Raw genomic sequence first — 26,063 nt, 5'->3', positions numbered from 1 at the left:
AACAATTGGATTAAAGCAGAAGCAGTAGTAATTGAAGCAATGAATGTGGATCACCGAGTGTAGAATAATAAAGAATACTTTAACAGGATGTAGACTGAGAAAACAGACACCCTCAGAGAAAACTGGGGCATATAATCAATATTGGAGCTACTGTTATTATTCACTGCACTTGAGGAAAGTGTCAGATGTTGTTGAAAGAGATTAATTGAGAAGAGCATTGTCCAATTTATTTGCAATGCATCATTTGCGTGTAACGCCAATGTGTTGCAACAGTGACCTGCCTGCAGCCTTTGACATCATTGCCCACATCATCCATCCACCCATAACTCCTCTGTCAACCAGCTGCATAAGATTGTTTTTGCCTGGTTCCATGCTTATCTATCAAAACACAGCCAAGGAAGCATCCATACACACAACGCGAGATGCCACATATATACTGATGGCACCCAGCTCTACCTCACCACCAGCTCCCTCTCAACCCCCCAGGTTTGTCTCTGCTTTGTCACAAAGCTTGCTTGTCCAACCTCCAGGAATGGATCAGCAAAAATATCCTTTTGCTAAATATTGGGAAAATCAAAGCCATTAGGTTCAGCTCCCTCACAATTTGCAACTCTATCCCTTTCTGGACAAATATCTGTTAGTTGGCACCAATGGGTAAGTATTGCAACTTCACAACCTTCTTGTGTTCAATGCTGAACCTATCTGTGAAACTAATGGTGGAACAGGACAAATTGGGTAGTAACTTTTAGATTTCCCGGTTTACCTATGCAGCTGCGGAACCATAATTTGCTGTGCAAGTTACAGCATAGTAATGGTGAGTATTGTTAGCCTCACCACTATCTCTGTTGTAAAATATGTATGCTTAAGTTGTGAAGTCAATGATTTTGGTGCGGTGAAGGAGGAAACCTCCAATTCCTGAGGTTTATTTGCATTTAATTTTATCCTGAAATATTCAGTGCAATGAATCGATGCAGAAGAAGAAATGAACAAAGTTGTTGGACCATTATGTTCAGGCAACACTTTAATTTCAAATTGCACTGTGAAATATACATTCCTAGACAATATTTTAAAATGTAAGCTTGTCTGTATACATTTCTATGCTACATTAAAAAAATATAGGTTTGTAATTATTTGGAAGACAATCACCAACATATGAATTCTTAGGATTAAAAGGTAGGGGAGACTTGACAGTCAGTTTCTTCAAAAAGTGCTGTCCATTGTGCAAACAATAAATTTGAAGCCCTTTGGCCTGCTCTAACCATCCTTAACAGTTGCAACATCAAACCAGACAGACCAAAAGACCCAAAGTGTTGTGGTGAAAACTGGGGGGAATAAAACATGAGGGACTGGAGATTCCACTAGCTTGCACTGGTATTTTTCTTTCACCCAAAATTGGCCAAATCAGCACAAATGAATTCTAAGTGCACATTATGTTCAGTGCAAATTATGTCCAGCGCAAATTGAGTTTCAGATCTTATATGCTAGTAATTTTTAAACGTTACTCTGGCCATGCCCCCAAAGCTGACCAGCATGGTTTAATGGCCATTGAACCCCCATTCTTAAAATGAAGCATTTCTTTCCGAGGCACAAGATATGCAAAAATATATTCTTGGCAAAACGATTTTAAATCATAGAATGGTTAAAGAACATGCAGAGGTTATTCCGCTGTCAGGTGTGTACCTGCTGTGTGCGAGAGCAATGTAGCTCGTCCCACTCTGCCACTTTTTCACCATAGCCCTGAAATTACTTTCTTGTCAAGTGTTTATCCAATTCCCTTTTGAAAACCACAATTGATTCTGCCTCCATCACCCTCTCGAGCAATGCATTCCAAATCCTAACCACTTGCTGCAAGTAAATGTATATTTATAGGTAATATACATATTTGAAAAAAAATGGACAGCACGGTGGCACATTGGTTAGCAATGCTGCTTCACAGCACCAGGGAACTGGGCTCAATTCCAACGTCGGGTGACTGTGCGGAGTTTGCACTTTCTCCCCGTGTCTGTGTGGGTTTCCTCCACGTGCTCCAGTTTCCTTCCACAGCACAAAGCTGTGTGGGTTAGATGGATTGCCATGTTGAATTTCCCCTTGGTGTCCAAGAGGTTAGGTGGGGTTACGAGGATAGGGTCGGGGTGTGGGCCTAGGCAGGTACTCTTTCCAAGGGTCGGTGCAGACTCGATGGGCTGAATGGCCTCCTTCTGCACTTTCGAGATTCTATAATTCTACTCAGGAACTGACGGCTGTACACCAACATAACTGGTAAATGGTTCTTTTTGGTTTATTTTGAAGTAATTTTCTGTTATTCAAAATCTGGTTGCTCACAGACAGGAGACTAAAATTAAAATGCTATTTCTTTTTGTCATAAACCTATTTTCAGGCATATGAAAATAATTGCACTATGTTCTTTGCTTAAATATATCAAGTTTTTTTCAATGTAGAAATATGTTGGTGATATGCAGATAGGTTGGGTTGAAATTTAAGCAAAAGACGTTCTAAGGAAAACTGGTGCAATTTTAACTCACATTACTAATCCTAGTCAAAGTTGAAACTCTTGGACAGCATGTTAACTGTTCTGCAACATCTATGATGGTTAGACCTTATTTGTCATGGGTTTTCTTCTGTTGTCAATCATAATAGCACATATTTTGATCTAGTAATATTGGTGTGGCAGTTGACATCCCCTCTTATTGCTGGGTAAAGCTGACAGAAACTTCTGGCATTCACGGAAATGCAATTAAATTTGGAACTCTGGAAGTTGCTGTCAGTTATAACTTCTATACAGTGTGCCCTGATACAGTATTCATGGAAGGAATCTATGACAGAATCAGCATTCAAGAGTGAACTTGAACTAATCAAATGCCATTACTGCTCAAAATATAGATGGAAAGCCTAAGGTTTGTTCGATCTGGAGTAACTGAGTTTTAAATAACCTGCAAAGTCATAATTTCTGCTAAACAACCTCTCAGGCCCTGAATACATAAGTGTGGAGTCTCATTCCTTCAGAAGAAAATTACAACACTATAGATTTTAAAAAGAAAACTTTTTCTATGGAAGTTTCTCCCTTAATTCTATGAGCCTCAATCTTTATTTCATGTTTTGTACAATGATGGAAACATCATTTATATTTCCAGCATTTTGTTCTTGCTGTATTGTGCATGAGGATTCTCCAATCTGATTGCCTGTTTGACCTCTGCTGCTTGCTCTGATCCTGAACTGAAAACCACAGATTCCCTGAAGAAGACACCAAATGTAAATTAATGTCAGGAAAAAGGATAATTTTGCACTAGAATCTACTACAAAGTGCAGGCAACTTTATTTTTCAAAGCGAACAGTGATCATCATTCCTCAACGGCTGATTACAAAACACAGGCTATTATACAGTGGCAAGGAATTAAAATTTTAAAATATATTGTGTAAAATAAAGTGGTTGTCAATGTGAACTACAGACTTACCTAAACAATAGACTTTTTGGATGTAATTTAGACTCGCCTCTTCACTTTGGTATGTGTAAAGCATTGTCAACTGTTCATTTAATTTATGTGGTGCGCTTTGTTTTTATTGTAACAGATTGTCTACTGGAAATTAAAAAGTTTGTTGGAGCGGAGAAAACGATATGTTGAAAAACATGTCCTTACTTTCAATGGGCAACGCAGTCATGGAATGGTACCAGGACTGGAACCCTACAGCGAATATGGTCTAATCGTGACGGTCTTTAATAGAAAAGGTGATGGGCCACAAAGTGGACCCATCCATTTCAAGACACCAGAAGGAGGTAAAGCTTAAGCATCCTGCAATATCAATTATAAACGGTTTAACAAGCTTAAATATAATGTAATGCCTTACACAATGCTGCATATCAAAGTATCATATGGAATCTCTTTCCAAACAATAATTTACAGCTTCTTTGTACAACTTCTGAGCCCTTTGTGAAATATATTACTTTCAAAAATTATGCCAATTTGTATGTAACACATGCAAAGGTAAAAACTATATGGGATTAGATTTAGGACATTACTGAATAATGCAATTACCTTGAGGATGCATGTTGAACACCTCCTTGCAATTGTGCTATAAAATGAGAGATATAATAATTTCTTTGGAATATCTATTAGTAATACTCTCATAAATTAGGTAATAGTGTTCAAGAGGGGATAATGATGCTTTACATATTGCATTTTACACATTGTGCAGCCTGACACGAAGAACTAGTCCCCTGATTCTGCATATACACATTGTGACCAACCATGTCATGGTCTGTGTGAACAAGCAGATGGAGATAGAAGAATCAAATAGTTTGTTTTCCCTTATTGCTTCAATACTTTTTTGGACCATCTTATGACTGAACCAAATAAAGATATGGAAATATCAATGGAGCTGTCATGAACAATTTGAATTTGCCAACGTTGTGATATCAGTTGAAATGGAGAAGGACATGCAAAGTCAGAATCATACCCTCTGAAAATCAGCAAATCCCTTTCATCAGTTTTGTGATTGAGATTGCCAAATACTCAGTGAGACAGTATTTGTTAAGGTGACTACCTTTGGAAGTGGAAGAGAAACAGAGAAATGATAGCATTGCAGCTTGTCAGTCTGCTTCAGTTGAGCTGGAAATATGGCAACATCTTATAATGTACTCTGAACACCATGGGCCCGATTTTTGCAAAACATTGTGCCCAGCACTGCTCCTGTTGTGCCGGGAGCATAGCGGGAGAGGCCCAAAAGGGCTTCGCGCCTGGCAAAACATTGTGCACGAGTCACTGGACTCGTGACAGCCGGTGCGATCTGCGAGGCTTGACGTGATCCAGGTAATGATATTTAAATATGCTAATGGCAGCTGGATTGAGGCCGCATTCTCCCGGCTCCCGCAAGTCACTGGCCACACTGGCGAGACCTCACCCGGGCTCCGAACAGTACTGATCTCCACAAGGGGAGACCTGACATGATGGCCACGCCACGGGTCTCAGAGGCCATGGGAGCCCCTGAGTGGTCAGGAAGATAGCATTGCAGTGCCATGGCACTTCACTGGCACCCGTGCATCCTGGCAGTGCCAACCCAGCACCATGCAAGTGCCAATATGGTACTGCCCAGGTACCAGGCTGGCAGTGACAGGCTGCCAGGTTGGCACTGCCAAGGGTCAGGACCTGAGGGGGATCATGCCCATGAAGGGGGGTGTGAAAGGTGGGTAGGAAATGACAGGAGGTATAAAGGGGCATCTTAAAGGTTGGGGGATGAAGAGGACAGCCTGGAAGCGGCGGATAAAAGGAGAAGGCTCTAAACGTGAGGAACCCTCAGTTACCTCACAGTGCTGGTGCTCACTTGTGGGGGGGTGGGGGGGGTGCAGAGGCTGATGCCCATGTCTGTGCCGGGTCACACTGTCTCTGGGTGGGTGTGGGTGGGGGTGGGGACCCTCAAGCTCAGTCTCACTTGGAGATTGAGAAACCCTTTCAAAATAGCACCCCAATCTCTGATGAGGAAGTCTAACGGACAGGTTTAGTTTCCCACTGCAGAAAAATATTTCCAAGTGTGGGCTTGACCAGTGAAAAATTCCCAAAACTCTTCAGAAATGACTATGTGTGGATGAATCCAAAAAACCAACAGGAAATACTCCGCCAAACAGCCAGGGTACCAGGGTAATACTGCCACCGTGCCAGGCTGGCAGTACCAAGGTGACTGGGTGTCAGAGGGAGAGCCACGGTGCCCACTTTGTCCCCAGCCACCTCGTCGTCTCCACTGGCCTGTGAGACCCCCCCCCCCCCAAGTTGCAGTTCCGCAAATGTGGACCAGTACAAAACATCACCCTGGCAAGGCATGCGTAAGTAAGGATGAGTAAGTGTGCACGAGCAAGTGAGGGTGAGTGTGTGTGCACAAGTGAGTGTGGTTATGTGTGTGTGTGCGAGTGGGTGAGTACGTATGCATGCGCGAGCGAGTGAGGATGAGTGTGAGAGTACACAAGTGTGTGGAGATGTATATGTGTGTGCGAGCAAGTGAGCATGTGCATGTGTGTGCGAGTGAGAATGTATGCGTGTACCCATCGAGTGAGGATGCATGTGTGCGAACGAGTGAGGATGGTTGTGTTTGCAAGAACGAATGAGGATGTGTGAGTGCATGCGTGTGAGTGAGTGAGCATGCGCCTGTGCGTGCGCACAGGTGTACCAAATGAGTAGGAACACTCCTCCCATTAAAAATGACAAAAATGTAAGACCAAGTACCCAAGTGTGTTTTTTTAATACGACAACTTTTTGATATAGTAAATGTATACATAAAGAGAAATACAAAATATTTCCATAAATTAGGTTTTTGTGTGTGAAAACAATACATTTGCGGATTGGCCTTTCAACACAACAATAATTTTTCTCTGGTTCCTTCAGTACTTTTGGGGAGTCAAAAGGGTTCTGCACCTGGAAATGTTTTGGAAACCCTGCACTATTCACATCCCATGAATGAATGAAATAGACGTTGATAAAACTGACTCCAATGTATATCTGGATAATTTAATAAAGGAAGTAAAGTCGCCATAGTCCCGGATGACAAAAAGACTGCTTTTCCCTTTGAGGGGGAGAGCAGATTGGTAATAATTTAACCTGAGGATTGCCACACATCATGAATAATTTAATAAAGGTCAGCCATATGGTCTTCTCACTGTCCAACATTCCCATTGAGGAAATGCCTGTTTGGAAAATCTAAGTACCTTACAACTAGCACCTACATTAAATACTTACCTCCTTGACCCACTGCGAGGTCCACCTTGCGAGGGCCATGCTGACAAATACTTGCACCAATTCCATGCCCGCGTCAAACAAAAATAGTTATCCAACTAGGATGACTGCCAACAAATAAAACATTTACAGATTCCATTCTGAATAAAAATACCTTACTGTTAGCAGTACAGGTTGTTTCATTATGGCAAACATTGTTTAACTTCAGGATTGCTTCCGAGAGAGCTTGCGACCCTATATTTGTGTCACTAACTGTTTCATAGTTTAGCACTAAAGGCTTTACATATATGTGTTATCTTCCAATATTTCAAAACAGGAAGAAAATACTTCAGCTTGCGAACAGTTTCTCCAACCAGCAATGAAAACTATGCTTTTCTGATTAATGTTTCCCGCCCCAACGATGGTTTTAAACCCCTAATTCAACTTTTGCACTCTGATGTCTGTTAACGTCTAAAATTAATGAATTGATGGGAGGGAATCTCCACCACCGGTAGCGGAGTTCCTGATGCCGGAGAGTCTTGTGTTGGGCAAAAAGCAGCGCTGGTGACATTGCAATGCTTTGCCCCCCACTGGCTGCGGCATTGAGGTTTATGCCCCGCGCCACTGGGAGAATGCAAATCGGTCATTTGAGCCCATTTGCACCCTATTATTGGGCTGGACACCTGATTATCCATGCCTCCGTGATGCTCCCCCCTGGTCCGGGATTCACGCAGACATGGAATTGGTACAAATGTTTGTCATCATGGCCCTCACGCGGTGGACCTCGCAGTTGGTCAAGGAGGTAAGTATTTAACAAAGGTGCCCCCAACATCCATCAGAAAGATCCCTCTTTCCCCACAACGCAAATCTGACCGACACCTCCTCGTCTCCCCACCAGAGACCCCAGCATATCATAAACCCCCGCATATCATAAACCCCCGCATATCATAAACTCCCGCATATCATAAACGCCTGCATATCAGAGCCCCCCACCCCATAACAGAGACACCTATCAGAGACAGCCCCCCATATCAGAGATACCCATGTCATCACCACCCCCCACATCAGAGACCCTCCCCCATCAGTCATCCCTCAAGTGTAGTCCAGGTAGAAACAGTGATAAATCACTGCTTTTCCTCTCACCTGACCCTTACACCTGCTGCCTCAGACAGAGGTGCAGAAAGCAGCAGCTGTTATTTCATAGACAGCCAAAACCACACCATATAGCTTTAAACCCCCTCAGACACTTCTCTTCACTTTCAAAGAAGAAAAGCTTTTAGTAGGCTGCAATTGTCAAGGTAATAGCTTCCAGACAGCCAGGTATTGGATTGTTTATTTACATTTTCCTTCAAGCTTGAATGCTTCTCATGTAGCCTGCTTTGTACCTAATCAGGGGCTGGTTTAGCTCACAAGGCTAAATCGCTGGCTTTTAAAGCAGACCAAGCAGGCCAGCAGCACGGTTCGATTCCCGTGCCAGCCTCCCCGGATAGGCGCCGGAATGTGGCGACTAGGGGCTTTTCACAGTAACTTCATTGAAGCCTACTCATGACAATAAGCGATTTTCATTTCATTTTCATTTTCATTTCATTCATTTTCATTTCAATCTCAATGTATATAAACCTCTCGGGGTTAAGTGCTTTCACTTTTTCTTGGCACCATTAACCATGCCACAACCCCCCAGAAATTCCAACTTGCCATAATTTTCCCATTGTCTGTCATGAAGTTTCTGGATTCGTGTTATCAGTAATAACGAAATAATTTTGTCACAGCCATTTAGGCTCATTAATCTCTGTCAGTGTTAATGAGATTATTTATGAAGTTGGTAGTTTGCCATGTTTTAGTGCAACAAATAACTTTCTACTGTTCAGAGAAAAGGCAATATTAGAAATTGTGTGCATTAGTGCAAATGAGCTGATCAAGCTGAAGTTAGTGTCTTGAAAATTTGTTACTTTTGGCACAATAATATTTTCTAAGATTTTGAGCAGTCTTGAAAATGTTATGGGATTACGGTTTGCAATGTCTTTCCTTTCTTAATACAAAAAACATAAACATAAAACAGTAATTTAAAATGTCTTACTTTTATTTCTGACAGTCCCTGAACAGCCTGCTTTTCTGCAAATTGCAAACCGTGCGAAAGAATCTGTGACTCTGAGATGGGGACCTCCGGCAAAACCTAATGGCTTCCTTACTGGTTATTTGCTTAAGTACCAATTGAGTAAGTAGAAAATACAGTTTTTGCACTTGATTGCTGATCAAGTTCATGTGGTTTCTTGGCTTTGATATTGTATTGTTATGAATATATTTCATTGTGCATGAATGTTTGAAATTTGGTCAGAATCAAACTTCACTCTACAAAGAAATGAAATGAAATGAAAATCGCTTATTGTCACGAGTAGGCTTCACATGAAGTTACTGTGAAAAGCCCCTAGTCGCCACATTCCGGCGCCTGTTCGGGAAGGCTGGTACGGGAATTGAATCGTCCTCCTGGCCTGCCTTGGTCTGCTGTCAAAGCCAGCAATTTAGCCCTGTGCTAAACATAAACAACTTGCACTTGAATAGCAACAATCTCAGGAAATCCTAAAGTGCTTCAGAGCTAATGGAATACTTGGGAAGTATAGTCACTGTTCTAATGTAGAGAAGGCAGCAGCCCAATTGGGCCCACAAATAACACTACAACACTGGTGGCCATGAGCTTTATTGGGACATGATTGGATATAGATCTGAAAACAGTCCTGGATAACCCTCACGCATTCATTCAGATGCAGTCAGCAGGAAAATTTTGCATTGCTTCCTCATTTACTTGATTGTAGTTTGCAGTCAATGCCAAACAAACTGGTGAGTGACTGCATGTTTGAACAGAGGGAGCAAAATTGTGAAGCTAGCCTGCGCTACTTAAAGCTGGCATGCATCCCTTAAAGGCAAGCTGCATTTCGGCTGAAGAAGTGATGGAAATATTTCCAGGAATATGATCATGGAAAGATAGATGTTTAGCACAACATAACAGAGAGCATGGTTCTCTGATGTAGCACTTGAAGGCCTTGGTGCGGAGGTTGGACAGGATGACAGAGTTTCTCAACTCATAGGAGACAAGACGGCTCCCAAAGACAAATGGCAAGATATTCGGCGTCAGCCGATCGGAAGTTGCGGCCGAAGGGCCGGCACGAGTTAGCGCATGCGCAGACTGGATGGCATATTCTAGCGCATGCGCAGGGGGTTGCCTTCTCTGCGCTGGCCATTGCGGAGCCTGACAGGGGCCGGCGCAGAAGAAAGGAGTGCCCCCACGACACAGGCCCATCCGCAGATCAGTGGGTCCTGATCACGGGCCCGGCCACCGTGGGGGCCCCGGGGCCGGATCCCTCGCGCCACTCGAGGACTGCACCAGCCGGCCTACCAGCCAGGTCCCGCTGTGTGGGACCATAAGACCATAAGACCATAAGACATAGGAGTGGAAGTAAGGCCATTCGGCCCATCGAGTCCACTCCGCCATTCAATCATGGCTGATGGGCATTTCAACTCCACCTCCCAGCATTCTCCCCATAGCCCTGTCCAATCCATGTCCAATCCACGCCGGCGGGATTGGCCAGAACCGACGGCTGCCCGGCCCATTGGGGCCCGGAGAATCGCCGGGCAACGGCCCCCGACCGGCACGGCGTGATCCCCGCCCGAAAACCGCTGGCAGAGAATAAGGCAGCCGGTGTCGGAGCGGCAGGGTGGGATTCACATCGCTCCCCTGGGATTCTCCGACCCGGCCGGGGTGGGGGGGGGGGGCGGAGAATCCCGCTACAGGACTGTAAAGGCAGTGGGAGCAGATAGCCATTGTGGCCAATGGTATAAATGTAGTCCTGAGGATCTAGATGCAGTGCTTCAAAAAGTCTGTTCACTACATATCAGTGATCAAAGTCAGCAAATCAATCCTCAAATGCCATATCATTACAACTGAATCATTAACCTCACGCACTGCTCAATTCACCAGATCGTAGAATTTACAGTGCAGAAGGAGGCCATTCGGCCCATCGAGTCCGCACTGGCTCTTGGAAAGAGCGCCCTACCTAAGTCCATACCTCCACCCTATCCCCACACCTCTGCCCTATCCTCGTAACCCTACCCACCCTTTCTTGGACACCAAGGGCAATTTAGCATTGCCAATCCACCTAACCTGCACTTCTTTGGACTGTGGGAGGAAACCGGAGCACACGGAGGAAATCCACATAGATTCTCTGACCTTATTCATTCATCTATTAAGGCAGTGTTCTTCAAATGCTTTATCCGGAGACCAATTTTTACCAAACAGCCAACCTTCGGGACCCAACCCGGCCGACCTTCGCGACCCACACCAGCCGACCTTCGCGACCCACGCCGGCCAACCTGCGTGACCCAGTATTTTCTCTTACCTTGTTTGCTGCTGACAAAAATGGAGGAAATGATTTTGGGACCCTTGGCCCTCGTACACGCTCCTCTAATACTCTGCAAATTAAACTATTGTCAGACTCCATAGAAGAATAAAGAAATAAGGAACACGAAAGAGGCATACATTAAGTACATATGCAACTGAGTTATACAGGATATGAGAGAATATAATAAGTTAAGGAGGAAATAAAAAAATCATTTAGCAATGCTAACATGAACTAAATGATTTTTTAATTCCACCCTTAACTTATTGTATTTTCTCAGATCCTGTATAACTCAGTTGCATATGTACTTAATGTATGCCTCTTTCTTGTTCCTTACTTCTTTATTCTTCTATGGAGTCCGACAGTAGTTTAGTTTGCAGAGTATATTTCACCTGCACTCTCTTCAACACCATTTTAAATGTCTCCCATTGTTGCTGTACATCGGTGTTTGCCAATATCGTTGCCCATCTTATTCTCTCAAATTCTGTCCTCCGCTCATGAAAATCAGCTTTGCTCCAATCTATTTATAAAGTTCCAGGGGAGCGAACATGCAGAAGCAATGACTGTAAGAAAAACTCAAGTTTATTTTACCTATTATCTTACACTCCTACTCCCTGAAGGGCCTCCCAAGGGCCGTGGTATTTATGTGCCATGAGGCCCTTGGCTTAAGGGTGAAGCTCCACCCCTTATTCTTGGGAGATTATACTAGGGTAAGGCCACAGGGACTCTGAGGTTGCAAACCCTGTGGCTTCTGGTCGGGTGACACTATAAATCTTGCTCAGGATTTTCAGGCCACCCAGCCATATGTTTCTTGGCAGTGGGAGGTAGCCCACGGATTCTCTCCTCACACTGCTGTCAATGGGAATCTCCAATGGGAAGCCACCCTGTGCCGTCGGCAACCTGCGCAGCTTGCGGGAATAGAGAATTTAACCACCAGCAAACAGCGGAGAATTCCGTTCCTTGTTTCTCTCTGTCTTTCTCTATTCTATTATGGCCACTATTATGGTCACATTGTTCCCTACTTTTAATAATCTTATCTTCTCTGGTCCATTGCCCATTACAAGATCCAAATCTTCCCTTATTGAGCTCTTTACGCATTTGGAAAGGAATGAGGCCTGTACACATTGAAGAACTCCATTGACTTATCCCCTGTCCCCTTTTGATGTATCCCCTTATCCCCTTTTACCCCCTTTTACCTATCTGTTTTATTCAATTACTATCAGGGTAATTGAAATCCCCATGATTGTTACTTTATATTTTTCACTAAATCTCCCAATATCTCTGCATATTTCTTCTTCCACATCTCCTCCACTATTAGATCATTTGTAGACTATACCTTTAATCATTATGGATCCTTTATTATGTTTTAACTCTATTGACATAGGTTCTATTTTTGTCTTGCTGATAACTCTATCCCATTTTTAAACTATTATGGTAATGGTCTCAGACTCAATATGTAGATAGGCCGACCAGGGGGGAGGCCATATTGGGCTTGGTGCTCGGCAACAAACCAGGCCAGATGTCAGATGTCAGATGTGGGAGAGCATTTCAGTGACAGTGACCACAACTCCTTGACCTTTACCATAGTCATGGTACCATGGAGAGGGGTAGGAACAGACAGTGTGGGAAGGTTTTTAATTGGGGGAGCGGAAATGATAGTGCTGAGCTGATAGGAGCTGAGGAACATAAAGTGGGAACAATTGTTCTTGGGGGAAATGCACAACAGTAATGTGGGGTTTGTTTAAGGAGCACTTACTGTGAGTGCCGGATAGTTTTGTCCCACTGAGACGAGGAAGGAATGGTAAGGTCAAGGAGCCTTAGATGACAAGAGAAGTGGAGCTTCTAGTCAAGAGGAAGAAGGAGGTTTACGTTAAGGTTGAGGAAGCAAGGATCTGACTCGGCTCTAGAGGGCTACTAGGTAGCCAGGAAGGAACTCAAAAATGGACTGAGGAGAGAAAGAAGGGGGCATGAAAAAGCCCTGGCAGGATGGATTAGAGAAACAAGTGGATGATCAGAGTGAGAGTAGGGCCGATCAGGGATAGTGGAGAGAACTTGTGCCTAGAGTCTGAAGAGATGGGGGAGGCCTTAAATGAATATTTTGCTTCAGTATTCACAAGAGAGAGGGACTTTGTTGCTCATGAGAACAGTGTGAACCAGGTTAATAGACTTGAACAGGTTGTTATTAAGAAGGAGGATGTGCTGAAAATTTTGAAAAGCATCAGATAGATAGGGGGCAGCAGGGTAGCATGGTGGTTAGCATAAATGCTTCACAGCTCCAGGGTCCCAGGTTCGATTCCCGGCTGGGTCACTGTCTGTGTGGAGTCTGCACGTCCTCCCCCTGTGTGCGTGGGTTTCCTCCGGGTGCTCCAGTTTCTTCCCACAGTCCAAAGATGTGCGGGTTAGGTGGATTGGCCATGCTAAATTGCCCGTAGTGTCCTAATAAAAGTAAGGTTAAGGGGGGGGGGTTGTTGGGTTACGGGCATAGGGTGGATACGTGAGTTTGAGTAGGGTGATCATGGCTCGGCACAACATTGAGGGCCGAAGGGCCTGTTCTGTGCTGTACTGTTCTATGTTCTATGTTCTATAAGTCCCCTGGGCCTGACGAGATATACCCAAGGTTACTACGGGAAGTGAGGGAGGAGATTGCTGCGCCGTTGGCGATGGTCTTTGCGTCCTCACTCTCCACTGGAGTAGTGCCGGATAATTGGAGGGAGGTGAAGGTTGTTCCCCTGTTCAAGAAAGGGAATAGGGAAATCTCTGGGAATTACAGACCCTTCAGTCTTATGTCCGTGGTGAGCAAAATATTGGAAAGGATTCTGAGAGATGGGATTTATGATTATTTAGATACAGGGAAATTTGGCTGTCTGGATACAGAATTGGCTGGCCGAAAGAAGACAGCGAGTGGTAGTGGATGGAAAGTATTCCGCCTGGAGGTGGGTGATCAGTGGTGTCTCGCAGGGATCTGTTCCGGGACCTCTGCTCTTTGTGGTTTTTATAAATGACTTGGATGAGGCAGTGGAAAGGTGGGTTAGTAAGTTTGCCGTTGACACGAAGGTTGGGGGAGTGGTAGATAGTGTTGAGGGTTGTTGCAGGTTACAACAGGACATTGACAGGATGCAGAGCTGGGCTGAGAAATGGCAGATGGAGTTCAACCTTGATAAATATGAAGTGATTCATTTTGGAAGGTCGAATTTGAATGCTGAATACAGGGTTAAAGGCGGGATGCTTGGAAGTGTGGAGGAACAGAGGGATCTTGGGGTCCATGTACATAGATCCCACAAAGTTGCCACCCAGGTTGCTAGGGTTGTTAAGAAGGTGTATGGTGTGTTGGCTTTCATTAACAGGGGGATTGAGTTTAAGAGCCGCGAGGTTTTGCTGCAGCTTTATAAAACCCTAGTTAGATCACACTTAGAATATTGTCTCCAGTTCTGGCCGCCTCATTATAGGGAGGATGTGGATGCTTTCGAGAGGGTACAGAGGAGATTTACTAGGATGCTGCCTGGACTAGAGCATGTCTGATGAAGAAAGGTTGAGTGAGCTAGGGCTTTTCTCACTGGAGCGAAGAAGGCAGAGAGGTGACTTGATAGAGGTGTACAAGGTGATGAGAGGCATAGATGGAGTGGATAGTCAGAGACTTTTTCCCAGGGTAGGAATGGCTGTCATGAGGGGACATAATTTTAAGGTGATTGGAGGAATGTATAGGAGAGATGACAAAGGTAGGTTATTTACACAGATAGTGGTGGGTGTATGGAATGCACATTTAAGCGACATTGAAGGGGTGTAGGTTAGGTTGATATTAGATTAGGATAAATGGTCGGCATAACATCGTGAGCTGAAGGGCCTGTACTGTGCTGTACTGTTCTATGTTCTATTAAATTATCTCAAATAATCACAGCTTTTCCATCTCCCCATTTTCCCCTCTCTATCTTTCCTTACTATGTTCTTCCTTGCAATGTTTAATTCCAAATTTTGATTTTCTGTAACCACGTCAAATAATCCCTTCAGTGTCTGGTTCCTCCCAAAGCGTCATTGCCTGCAGCTCCCCTGTTTTATCCTAGACACTGTATGCATTGACAGGCATTTAAACTCATTTTTAATAAGATTTCCTCTCATTCTAACTAATTCTTCATAGGATATCCTCTAATTCTAACTTATTTTTAATAGGAGTTCCTCTCATTTTGTGTTTAGCTGTGTTTTTAGACTTTCATTCTTTCATACTATTTGTTTCCTTGCCATCAATGCGCTCGCTTACTTTTGCTTTTGTGCCCTGTTCTGTTTGCATTTCGGCTGCTTAAGTTTCTAGTAGATTCCTCCTCCATTCTCATTAGTTTAAAGCCTTTGTCACTTCACTTTGTCACTTCCCTATGTGCCCTTTACCACAGGGCACAGGGTCCATCCTGGTTCAGGTGGAGCCCAGCGCTACAGCTCTGTTCTCTCCAAGAACTGGTTCAAGCATCCAAGGAAAAGAATCCCCACTTTCAAAAACCAGCCCAGGAGTCATGTTTTAACTCTCTTGATCTGAATTTCTCTTCGTCAATTTGCTTGGGCAAAATCCAGAGACTATTGCAATTGAAGCCCTGTTTTTAAATTTAGAATCTAACTCATATTCTTTCAACATGAGCACCTCATATAATCATAGAATCCGTACAGTACAGAAGGTGCCATTCAGCCCATCAAGTCTGCACCGACCCTCTGAAAGAGCATCTTATCTAGGCCCATTCCCTTGCCCAAACCTGCACGCTTAAGGGGCAATTTTATCAGGCCAAGCCACCTAACTTCTGTTATGTTCTGTGTTGTGGCCATGGGGGGGTTGAATCTGAGGATCTAGTCAGAAACATAGAGGATCAGTCAAATATAGTGTGAGTGGGTGAATGGTAACAGGTTAAATTTAATGAGACAAGAGTCAAGTGTTGCACAGAGGGAGAAAAAGAATTAGTGACTTAATAGCAAGACGAATACTGGACAAATTGCTGAGTGTCAAGTCAGAAGGAAATTATATGTAGCATTCGACTCAGCATTTTGAGGTCCTGAACAGATTTAAAATAAAACGGCAAAAAATGAAATGAATATGCTTCAAAATAGTCAAATTTTTGATTTATAGCAAGAAGTTTCTGCAAAATTCTGCTGTCACTCAGCGATCCTTCTAAGTTTTTTTTGTTTTATGGTGCCTATTTTCAGTACGTAATTTATTATTTCCAGTGCCAATGTGTTCCCACGACAGGTCATATCCTAAAGAGGCCAGCTTGTGAGTGGCCTTCATGGTACCTTCACATCTGGGGCGGGATTCTCTAACACCCCGCCGGGTCGGAGAATCGCCGGGAGGGGCAGCATGAATCCCGCCCCACCGGCTGCCAAATTCTCCAGCGCCAGAGATTTGGCGGGGGGCGTGAATCGTGCCATGGAGGTCGGGGGCCGTTGGCAGCCAGTCCCGCTGGCCCGGGGGGTGCCCCCATGGTGGCCTGGCCCGCTATCGGAGCCCACTGATCCATGGGATGGCCTGTACCATGGGGGCACTCCATTCCTCCGTGTCGGCTGCTGTAACAGTCCGCGATTGCTGACGCGGAGATGAACCCCCCTGGGCATGCGCTGGGATGACGCCAGCACACGCTGGCACTCCCGCGCATGTGCCAACTCGCGTTGGCCAGCGGACGCCCTTTTGCACCGGTTGGCATGGCACCAAGCCCCTTCCATGCTGGCCGGCACGGGGCAAACCACTCCGCCGCTGGCGTAGCCCCTGAAGGTGTGGAGGATTCCGCACCTTCGGGGCGGCCCGACGTCGGAGTTGTTCACGCCACTCCTTCGCGGCGGAGTTGCCTGCCCCGCCGTTTACAAAGAATCCCACCCCTGATCTGCAGGTGCGCATACATGCAACTTAAAAGGAACATTACTGCCCATGTCCAAACTCGCACCAAATCCCTTTTGCCCATCATCCTCTTTGTTTGCCCACCTATATCTGCTCATGGTCTTGTCCCTCAATTTTAAAATTAACAATTTTGGTTACAAATCCCTCACTGACTCACCGCTCTCTATCTCTGTAACTTCCTACAGCCCTCTGAGATCTCTGCAGTCCTCCAATTCTGGCCTCTGGCACAATTTTAATTGTGCTCCACTATTGATGGTCTTGCTTTCAGCTGCCCAGGAGCTGAACTCTGGAATTCCATTCCTAGACCTTTCTACCATTTTACCTTTGTCTCCTTTAAGGTGCTTCTTAAAACCTACCTGTTTGTCCAAAATGTTGATGTGGAGATGATGGCGTTTCATAGATTATCATAGAAGTTACAGTGCAGAAGGAGGCCATTCGGCCCATCGAGTCTGCACCGGCTCTTGGAAAGAGCACCCTACCCAAGGTCAACACCTCCACCCTATCCCCATAACCCAGTAACCCCACCCAGCACTAAGGACAATTTTGGACACTAAGGGCAATTTATTATGGCCAATCCACCTAACCTGCACATCTTTAGACTGTGGGAGGAAACCGGAGCACCCAGAGGAAACCCACGCACACACAGGGAGGATGTGCAGACTCCGCACAGACAGTGACCCAAGCCGGAATTGAACCTGGGACCCTGGAGCTGTGAAGCAATTGTGCTATCCACAATGCTACTGTGCTGCCCTATTGGCGTTGGGATGGAGTGGGTACAGTAAAAGGTTTTGCAACACCAAGTTAAAGTCCAACGGGTTTATTTGGAATCACTAGCTTTCGGAGCATAGCTTCTTCATCAGGCACTCACCTATGAAAGAGCTACGCTCTGAAAACTAGGGATTACAAATAAACATGTTGGACTTTAACCTTGTGTTGTAAGACTCCAAAATATTGGTTCTCCTTATGAGCATAAATGTTCCATAACTCCCCGTGAAGGGTCTTAGAAAGTTATACAGCATTAAAGATGCTATTTAAATGCAGGATGTTTTTCTATGCAAAGGAAGGTTACAATATACCTCGTGATGAAATGTAATACTTGCAATTTGCCAACTCTCTATGATCTTTGGCGGTCTTAAATGTCTTTTGAGACTGTAACACCAGCATAGGCGAAAACTATCCAATTATAGCAGTTACTAATTATGGATGTTGGTTTTAAATGTGTGAATTCAATGGGTAAATTTAATTATATTTTACTACTTCAGATTTAGGAATGTAATAATGCTAGTCTATAATTTAATTGTCTTTCAGAAACTGAACACGTTCTCCATCAAACAATGCACACTTGTTATTAATTTACTCATAATTTTCAAAGCTCAAACAATACATATATTACCATGACAAGATATGTGAATATCAATTATTTGCTCTCCTGGTTTTGCGATTAGATGTTTGGGGAAATAGTACTATATTCAGCTATTCACAAAAATTCTTAATGCACGTAAGTAAGTGGTTTTGATTGTAGATCACCGAAGGATATTTGCTAAATTGAAGCAGAATGGCTACAGGGCTAAATTGCAAGCAAATAGCCTAATTCTCCAGCTGTCACTTTAATACAAAACATTATACACAAATAATGTTATTAATCAGAACAGGAACTTGGACCAATTTGTGACACATGCATGAAAAGCTGGCAGGCTGTATTTACCAGTTAATTTTCTTCCGTGCAGCTTAGAAAATCAGCTCGGTCTTTGTGGCATGTTTTTGACAGATGCTTGTCAACAGAACATTGCAGAAGTCACAGTGAAGATCATGAACAGATGAATGCATGAGCAAAAATGTAGGGAGTTCAGTTAGGTGAAAGAAAACGCACATGCATGGTTTGTGCCCGATGATAATGTTTAAACTGCTTTTTGCAGACAGCGCTGAACATCTAGTTCATGGCTTATGTTAATATTTTCAGGGTAATGTTTAGTTCTGGGAAGATTGTTGTTGTGAAGGTAAGGTAACTAAAATGCCGGGCTTTATAAATTGCTAGAAGACCGAAAAAGAAAATAGCAGTTCAGAATGTTACCTGTGTTTGTTTAATAGAGTCAGAAGAGAAGAGATGGAGCCATAAAATAGCAGGTGGGTTTACTTAGCTAGGGAGCTAGAAATATGGGGTGGGATACTCCGATTGCTGACGTCGCAATCGCACGATTGGCCGGAAAATCCTGGAGGGGGGGGGGGGGGGGGGGGGGGGGGGCGCTGTTTTTCAGATGCTCTGTCCCCTCAAAAGCATCGTAATCGCTTAGTGCACCCAGTCTGTTAGGAAGGCCTCAGGATGTCACCTGAGGCCCTCCCCCGATGGGCCGATTTCCCGACAGCGTTGGTCGTGTGCCCTCTCAGTTTTCAGGCGTTTCAAGTGGCGGCTGCAGCTGTGTCCAGCGCCGCCACAGTCGGGGGGGAGGGGAGACGTTCTGCTGGCCGGGGGTCTTCAGCAGGGGCTGGAGGGATTGGTAAGAGTGGTCCGGGGGTGGCGAGGGGGGGTTACAGGGGGGCACTATTTGGCAGGCCTGGTCCACGTGCGGCTGGCGCCATGTTGTATGGCACAGCCACAGGTCGCCACCATGCGCATGCGTAGCCACGGACCCGGCCATTCACCATCCGTACCTAGAGGTAAAGCCGGGGGCTTTACATGACGCTGTGCTAGCCCCCCACCAGGCGGCGCATCGGTGCGGAGCCAGCGCCCACATTTCGGTTGGAAGACCAGACTCCTCCGGACATAGCCGCAAAATCGGAGAATCCAGCCCATAGTCTCTACACTGTTTGCAAAGAAGCTCAGTCCAGAGAGATATTTTGTTTAGGCAGTTACAGTTTAATTCATTTGATATCTATGAATTTTGAAAGGTTAAGTTATCATTGAGTTGAGTGGACCTGAAGAAGATTGTGCATTTTCTGGGAAAGATGATTGCTTGCAGCTTTCACCTTGTATGGTTTGCGATTCATAGAGATGCCATGAGTGGCTTCAGGCAGTTTGAGCTCCGAAGCTCTGGGGTGCTGATAAGTTTGTGCAAGATCATTGGTTCCGTACTAGTCAGTGAGGACACGGACCAATTTGTAGCTCAATGCAGCTAGTAGTCTGGAGTTCAGAGAAACCCAGGGTTAATGCCAGCTTAGTGAAGACAGAGGTATGTTGAAAGAGTTGGAAGTATGCCGGTAAATGAGACAGGACTTGCACCTTTGTAAATCCTGTGAAACGCAGTCTCACCAGATGAAATTGAACCTTCAGGAGGTAAGCAGTCATTGCGGCAGTTTGCCTTGAAGTGGTTTTTAAGGGAATTCAGAGGTTAGGTCGTCAAAAGTGAAGTGTTGAAACCCATTCTGAGCAAGACAGAGTTTTAACAAGATTATGTGACTCTCAGTGGTCTCTGACATCTTGAGTGGGTTGCTGGGAAATCCATGGGATTTGGCTTGGTCGCACCTGCCAATTAATGTGTACAGTGGTATATTTAAACACAGTTTGTCTGTTACTTCACATTTACCTCATGTTAATTCTGAATGTTCCAGTGTAAGATAGATATCATGGACTGTTTTACTTTGCTGACTTTATGTTGCAAAATTTATATTGTTTGTTTGTAAGCCATGGAGTCTTGTGACTTTATTCACTTAGTAAGTGCCTGATTTTAAACTTTGTCTGCTTTAAACAAAAGTTACTGGCCATTAACCGGATCAGAACAAATAGCACATCTCCAAGGCACTGTTAGGATTTACGTTCACAAGATTTGATGTGTAGGATGTTGTATGCACTATAAACCTTTGGTTTCCATCAATTTAAGGAAGTATGAGTTATTTTTCCAAAGAAATGTAAATGACAGAGCCTCCATTGTTTTAGGTTTGCTTTGTTTTCTTTCTTAAAAATGAAAATACTGAAGATTGCATGCTGAATTTTAGATCAGTGAGATATTTTAATTGTAATTGACAACCATATTTTTTCCTTTGCGCAAAAATTGTTTGATCAGTGTTTACTTTGATAAATGTTTACTCTTCCATTGTAATGACTATGTTTAATAGCTTTGATTTGATTTATTATTGTTACATGTATTAGTATACAGTGAAAAGTATTCTTGCATGCTGTACAAACAATGCATACCGTACATAAGGAAGGAAGGAGAGACTGCAGAATATAATGTTACAGTTATAGCAAATGTAGAGAAAAGACCAACTTAATACGAGGTAGGTCCATTCAAAAGTCTGATGACAGTAGGGAAGAGGCTGTTCTTGAGTCGGTTGGTACATGATCTCAAACTTTGGTCTCTTTTTCCTGACGGAAGGAGGTGGAAGAGAGTATGTCCGGGGTACATGGGGTCCTTAATTATGCTGGCTGCCTTTCTGAGGCAGCAGGAATTATAGATAGAGTCAATGGATGGGAGGCTGGTTTGCATGATGGACTGGGCTACATTCACAACCTTTTGTAGTTTCGTGCGGTCTTGGGTAGAGCAGGCTCCATACCAAGCTGTGATACAACCAGAAAGAACGCTTTCTATGGCGCAGTTGTAGAAGTTGGTGAGGGTCGTAGCTGACATGCCACATTTCCACAGTCCTCTGAGAAAGTAGAGTCGTTGGTGGGCTTTCTTAACTACAGTGTCGGCATGAGGGGACCAAGACAGGCTGTTGCTGACCTGTACACCTAAAAACTTGAAACTCTTGACCCTTTCTACTTCGTTCCCATTGATGTAGATAGGGGCATGCTCTCTACTACGCTTCCTAAAGTCGATGATAATCTCCTTCCTTTTGTTGACACTGAGGGAGAGATTATTATCTTCCCACCAGTTCACCAGATTCTCTATCTCATTCCTATACTCTGTCTCGTCATTGTTTGAAATCCGACCCACTACGGTGGTGACATCAGCAAATTTGAAAATCAAGTTGGAGTGGAATTTGGCCACACAGCTGTCATTACGTGTGCATGGAGTCATGCATCAGCACTGTGAGAAGTTTAATTTACTTTGCTCACAAAGGTGCTGAAACAACATTATGTGGGGCAGATCATTTCACTTGTAAGTTTCCTATCTATTGAATTCTATTCCCTCTGATGTAGCTTCTGGATATTATAATAGAAATGGCTGGATGAAAGGGGAATTATCCAAATTCAGAGAATTAACATATCTTAGTGTAAACACCAACGTTGCATCTGTGCTTTGTGACTATGCTGCTGTTGTTTTTGAACATTTATGAATATTTGAAAAATAATGATATTGGCATGTCATTGTCCTTTCTGGAATGTTATGATGAAAGGTTATTTACTGTAGAAAAGTAATGGCAATTATTTGCAAAGGATCATTACCAAAAGTAGAACATAAAAGCTGCTTAGACATCAGAATGGTAGTGCATTAATGGCTATATCACTGCCACGTTTCCATAGTAGCTCAATGTCTGCAAAGTGCTTTTCAGTTTATATTTGCTTCAGCCATATCTTTGTGCCACTTAGTTGCAAATATCCTTGGATTCAAGTTCTTGTATTTCTTTCTGTGACATCTCCAGTACAAGACCCCGCCAGAAATATTGGTGTCTTATCCTGAACACTGGTATCCTTTTACATAAGCCAAGTATAATTAGCTCCTTTGATTCAGAATGGCGCAAAGTTTTCCCGAGGCCTCTGAGTATGTTTGAAATGGTTTCAATGTATTTGTGTTTTTTGATGGGAGGTTTTGTTTCACCTAATGTGTTCCATTTCCTGGAAGTGGATTTATACAAAACTGGGAACATTAGGCTTGCTAGACATTCAGATTTCATCTGGACGCCCCTTCTTTTGAACAGGTTGCTTTTTCTGAAGGAAAAATAAAACACGTGCACACTAAATTCTGCAGCTCTTCAGTGAATTGTGTCCTGTGCCTGTGTAAATACTGCCTTCTGTACATATGCATAGGGAAACATATTGTCCAGTTCCCACTTGCATTAATTTGTTTAATGTTTCTACAGCCAGACTTCTTACAGTGAATTGAGGAAGCCATGAATAATGTACTGAAATGTTCTAAGAAAGACAAATTTTAGTGAGGAGCTGAAGGAAATTAATATTAGTAGAGAAAAAGTTTTAGGGAAATTAATGGAATTCAAAGTGAATAAATCCCCAGTGCCTGATAATCTTCATCCCAGAATCCTTAATGAAGTAGCTGTGACATCATACAAATGTGCAGCATGTGAAGAGTTAATGTTATGTTAAGCCTAGCCACTAAAGGGGGCTAAGGGACAGCACTATAAATTGCACTGGCTCTTGGGCTTTGAAGAAGAGGAGATTGGATTGGAGCTGAAGAACATAGAACATAGAACATTACAGTGCAGTACAGGCTCTTCAGCCCACGATGTTGCACTCTCCTGTGAAACCCTTCTAAAGTCCCTCTACACTATTCCCTTATCGTCCATATGCCTATCCAATGACCATTTGAATGCTTTTAATGTTGGCGAGTCAACTACTGTTGCAGGCAGGGCATTCCACGGCCTTACTACTCTCTGAGTAAAGAACCTACCTCTGACATCTGTCCTATATCTATCTCCCCTCAATTTAAAGCTATGTCCCCTCATGCTGGACATCACCATCCGAGGAAAAAGGCTCTCAATGTCCACCCTATTTAATCCTCTGATCATCTTGTATGCCTCAATTAAGTCCCCTCTTAACCTTCTTCTCTCTAACGAAAACAGCCTCAAGTCCTTCAGCCTTTCCTCATATGATATTCCCTCCATACCAGGCAACATTCTTGTAAATCTCCTCTGTACCCTTTCCAATGCTTCCACATCCTTCCTATAATGTGGCGACCAGAACTGCACACAATACTCCAAATGCGGCCGCACCAGAGTTTTGTCCAACTGCAACATGACCTCATGGCTCCGAAACTCAATTCCTCTACCAATAAAAGCTAACATACCATACGCCTTCTTAACAACCCTCTCAACCTGGGTGGCAACTTTCAGGGATCTATGGACATGGACACCGAGATCTCTCTGCTCGTCCACACTACCAAGAATCTTACCATTAGCCCAGTACTCTGCCTTCCTGTTATTCCTTCCAAAATGAATCACCTCACACTTTTCTGCATTGAACTCCATTTGCCACCTGTCAGCCCAGCTCTGCAGCTTATCTATGTCCCTCTGTAACTTGTAACATCCTTCTGCACTGTCCACAACGCCACCGACTTTAGTGTCATCTGCAAATTACTCACCCATCCTTCTACGCCCTCCTCCAGGTCATTTATAAAAATGACAAACAGCAACGGTCCCAAAACAGATCCTTGTGGCACACCACTAGTAACTGGACACCAGTCAGAGCATTTCTCATCAACCACCACTCTTTGTCTTCTATCAGCTAGCCAATTTCTGATCCAAACTGCTAAATCACCCTGAATCCCATGCCTCTGTATTTTCTGCAATAACCTACCATGTGGAACCTTATCAAACGCTTTACTGAAATCCATATACACCACATCCACTGCTTTACCCTCATCCACATGTTTGGTCACCTTCTCGAAGAACTCAATGAGGTTTGTGAGGCACGACCTACACTTCACAAAACCATGTTGACTATCTCTAATCAAATTATTCCTTTCCAGATGATTATACATCCTATCTCTTATAAACCTTTCCAAGACTTTTCCCACAACAGAAGTAAGGCTCACTGGTCTATAGTTACCGGGGTTATCTCTACTCCCCTTCTTGTACAAGGGGACAACATTTGCTATCCTCCAGTCCTCTGGCACTATTTCTGTAGACAAAGATGACTTAAAGACTTAAAGATCAAAGCCAAAGGCTCAGCAATCTCCTCCCTAGCTTCCCAGAGAATCCTAGGATAAATCCCATCCGGCCCAGGGGACTTATCTATTTTCACACTTTCCAGAATCCCTAACACCTCCTCCTTATGAACCTCAAGCCCTTCTAGTCTAGTAGCCTGTATCTCAGTATTCTCCTCAACAAGGTTCATAGTGTATTGCAGAGCTAGTTAAGATATAATAGTTATAGTAGATAGAGATAGTGTTAGTGAGTTTAGTTTAATTCTTACATGTATGTTTGCTATTTAGAATAAGTGTCAACTCAAATATAGTAGTGTTGATAAACTGAGTTTAGTTCTGCAAAAGTGCTTTATGTATCTTTGTGATCACTATGCCTTCCATCCTGGAAACCCTACACACAAAGATCACCACATGGTACCAAGTTGAATATTCCAGAAATGCAAGCAGCAAGAAAGAAAAAATAAAATAAATCAGCACATTGTTACACATCTCAAAATCTGCAAAGAAGAAAGAAAAAAAATGAGACTAACATGGATGCTGTGCAAAAATCAGATAATTTCAAGATGTCCGGTCAACTAAGTTTGAATTTGAAAACCTTCAAGCAGCAGTTTGAAGTCTTTCTCTCTGCCTCTGCACTTGAATCAGTTCCTGATCGCAGAAAAATAGCTCTCCTATTATATCTGGCAGGTCTGCAGGCATTTGAACTGTTTAGCTCATTTGATTTCTCAGAAAATGAAGTTAAAAATAAGTATGAGAAAGTAATGGAAAAAAGTGGGGCTCGATTCTCCGAAATGGAGACAGAGTGTTCGCACCGTCGTGAACACCATCGTGTTCCACGATGGCGCGAAACGGGCACGGGGCTGATTGATTCTGTCCCCCACAGGGGGCCAGCACGGCGCTGGAGCGGTTCACGCCTCTCCGGCCTCCCTTCCCGGTGCCAAATGGGCGACGCGCCAATCCGCGCATGCGCAGTTGGGGCATGCCAACCCGCACATGCACAGGAGACTTCTTCAGCACTCCGGCCCCGATGCAACATGGCATGGGGGTTCAGGGGCCGGCTGCACAACAAAGTTGGCCCGGGGGGGGGGGGAAATTCGGCCCACCACTCGGTGGGCCCCGATCGCGGGCCAGACCCAATCGGAGGACCCCCTGGTGAAGGAGCGCTTTTCCCCGCCCCACAGGCCGCCCCCCCGACCTTCGCGCAGTGACCGGGTGTGAACGGTGGCGGTGGGATTCTGCTGTTTCCGCACGGCCACTCAGCCCATCCGAGCCGGAGAATCGGCGGCCCAGCCGCAGACAGTGGCCTGCAACCGGCGCCACACCAAACAGCCGGCACAAATGCCACCAATTCTCTGCA

At 44.2% G+C, this 26,063-nt stretch overlaps 1 protein-coding gene across 11 annotated transcripts in view; it reads left to right on the top strand.

The window, feature by feature from the left end:
• Nucleotides 1-26,063, top strand: part of chl1b (cell adhesion molecule L1-like b) — a 1,165,941-nt gene that overhangs the window by 978,412 nt on the left and 161,466 nt on the right. For all 11 annotated transcript variants that reach the window (XM_038810694.1, XM_038810698.1, XM_038810699.1 and 8 more), the window contains 2 exons: nt 3,568-3,772; nt 8,788-8,910. In XM_038810694.1, the coding sequence (XP_038666622.1) occupies nt 3,568-3,772; nt 8,788-8,910 (328 nt within the window). The remainder of the gene's footprint in view (nt 1-3,567; nt 3,773-8,787; nt 8,911-26,063) is intronic.

This window comes from Scyliorhinus canicula, chromosome 11, assembly GCF_902713615.1.
Source record: "Scyliorhinus canicula chromosome 11, sScyCan1.1, whole genome shotgun sequence".
Lineage (NCBI taxonomy): Eukaryota > Metazoa > Chordata > Chondrichthyes > Carcharhiniformes > Scyliorhinidae > Scyliorhinus > Scyliorhinus canicula.
The sequence above is the reverse complement of the archived record's forward strand: the minus strand, read 5'-3'. Positions and strand labels throughout refer to the sequence as shown.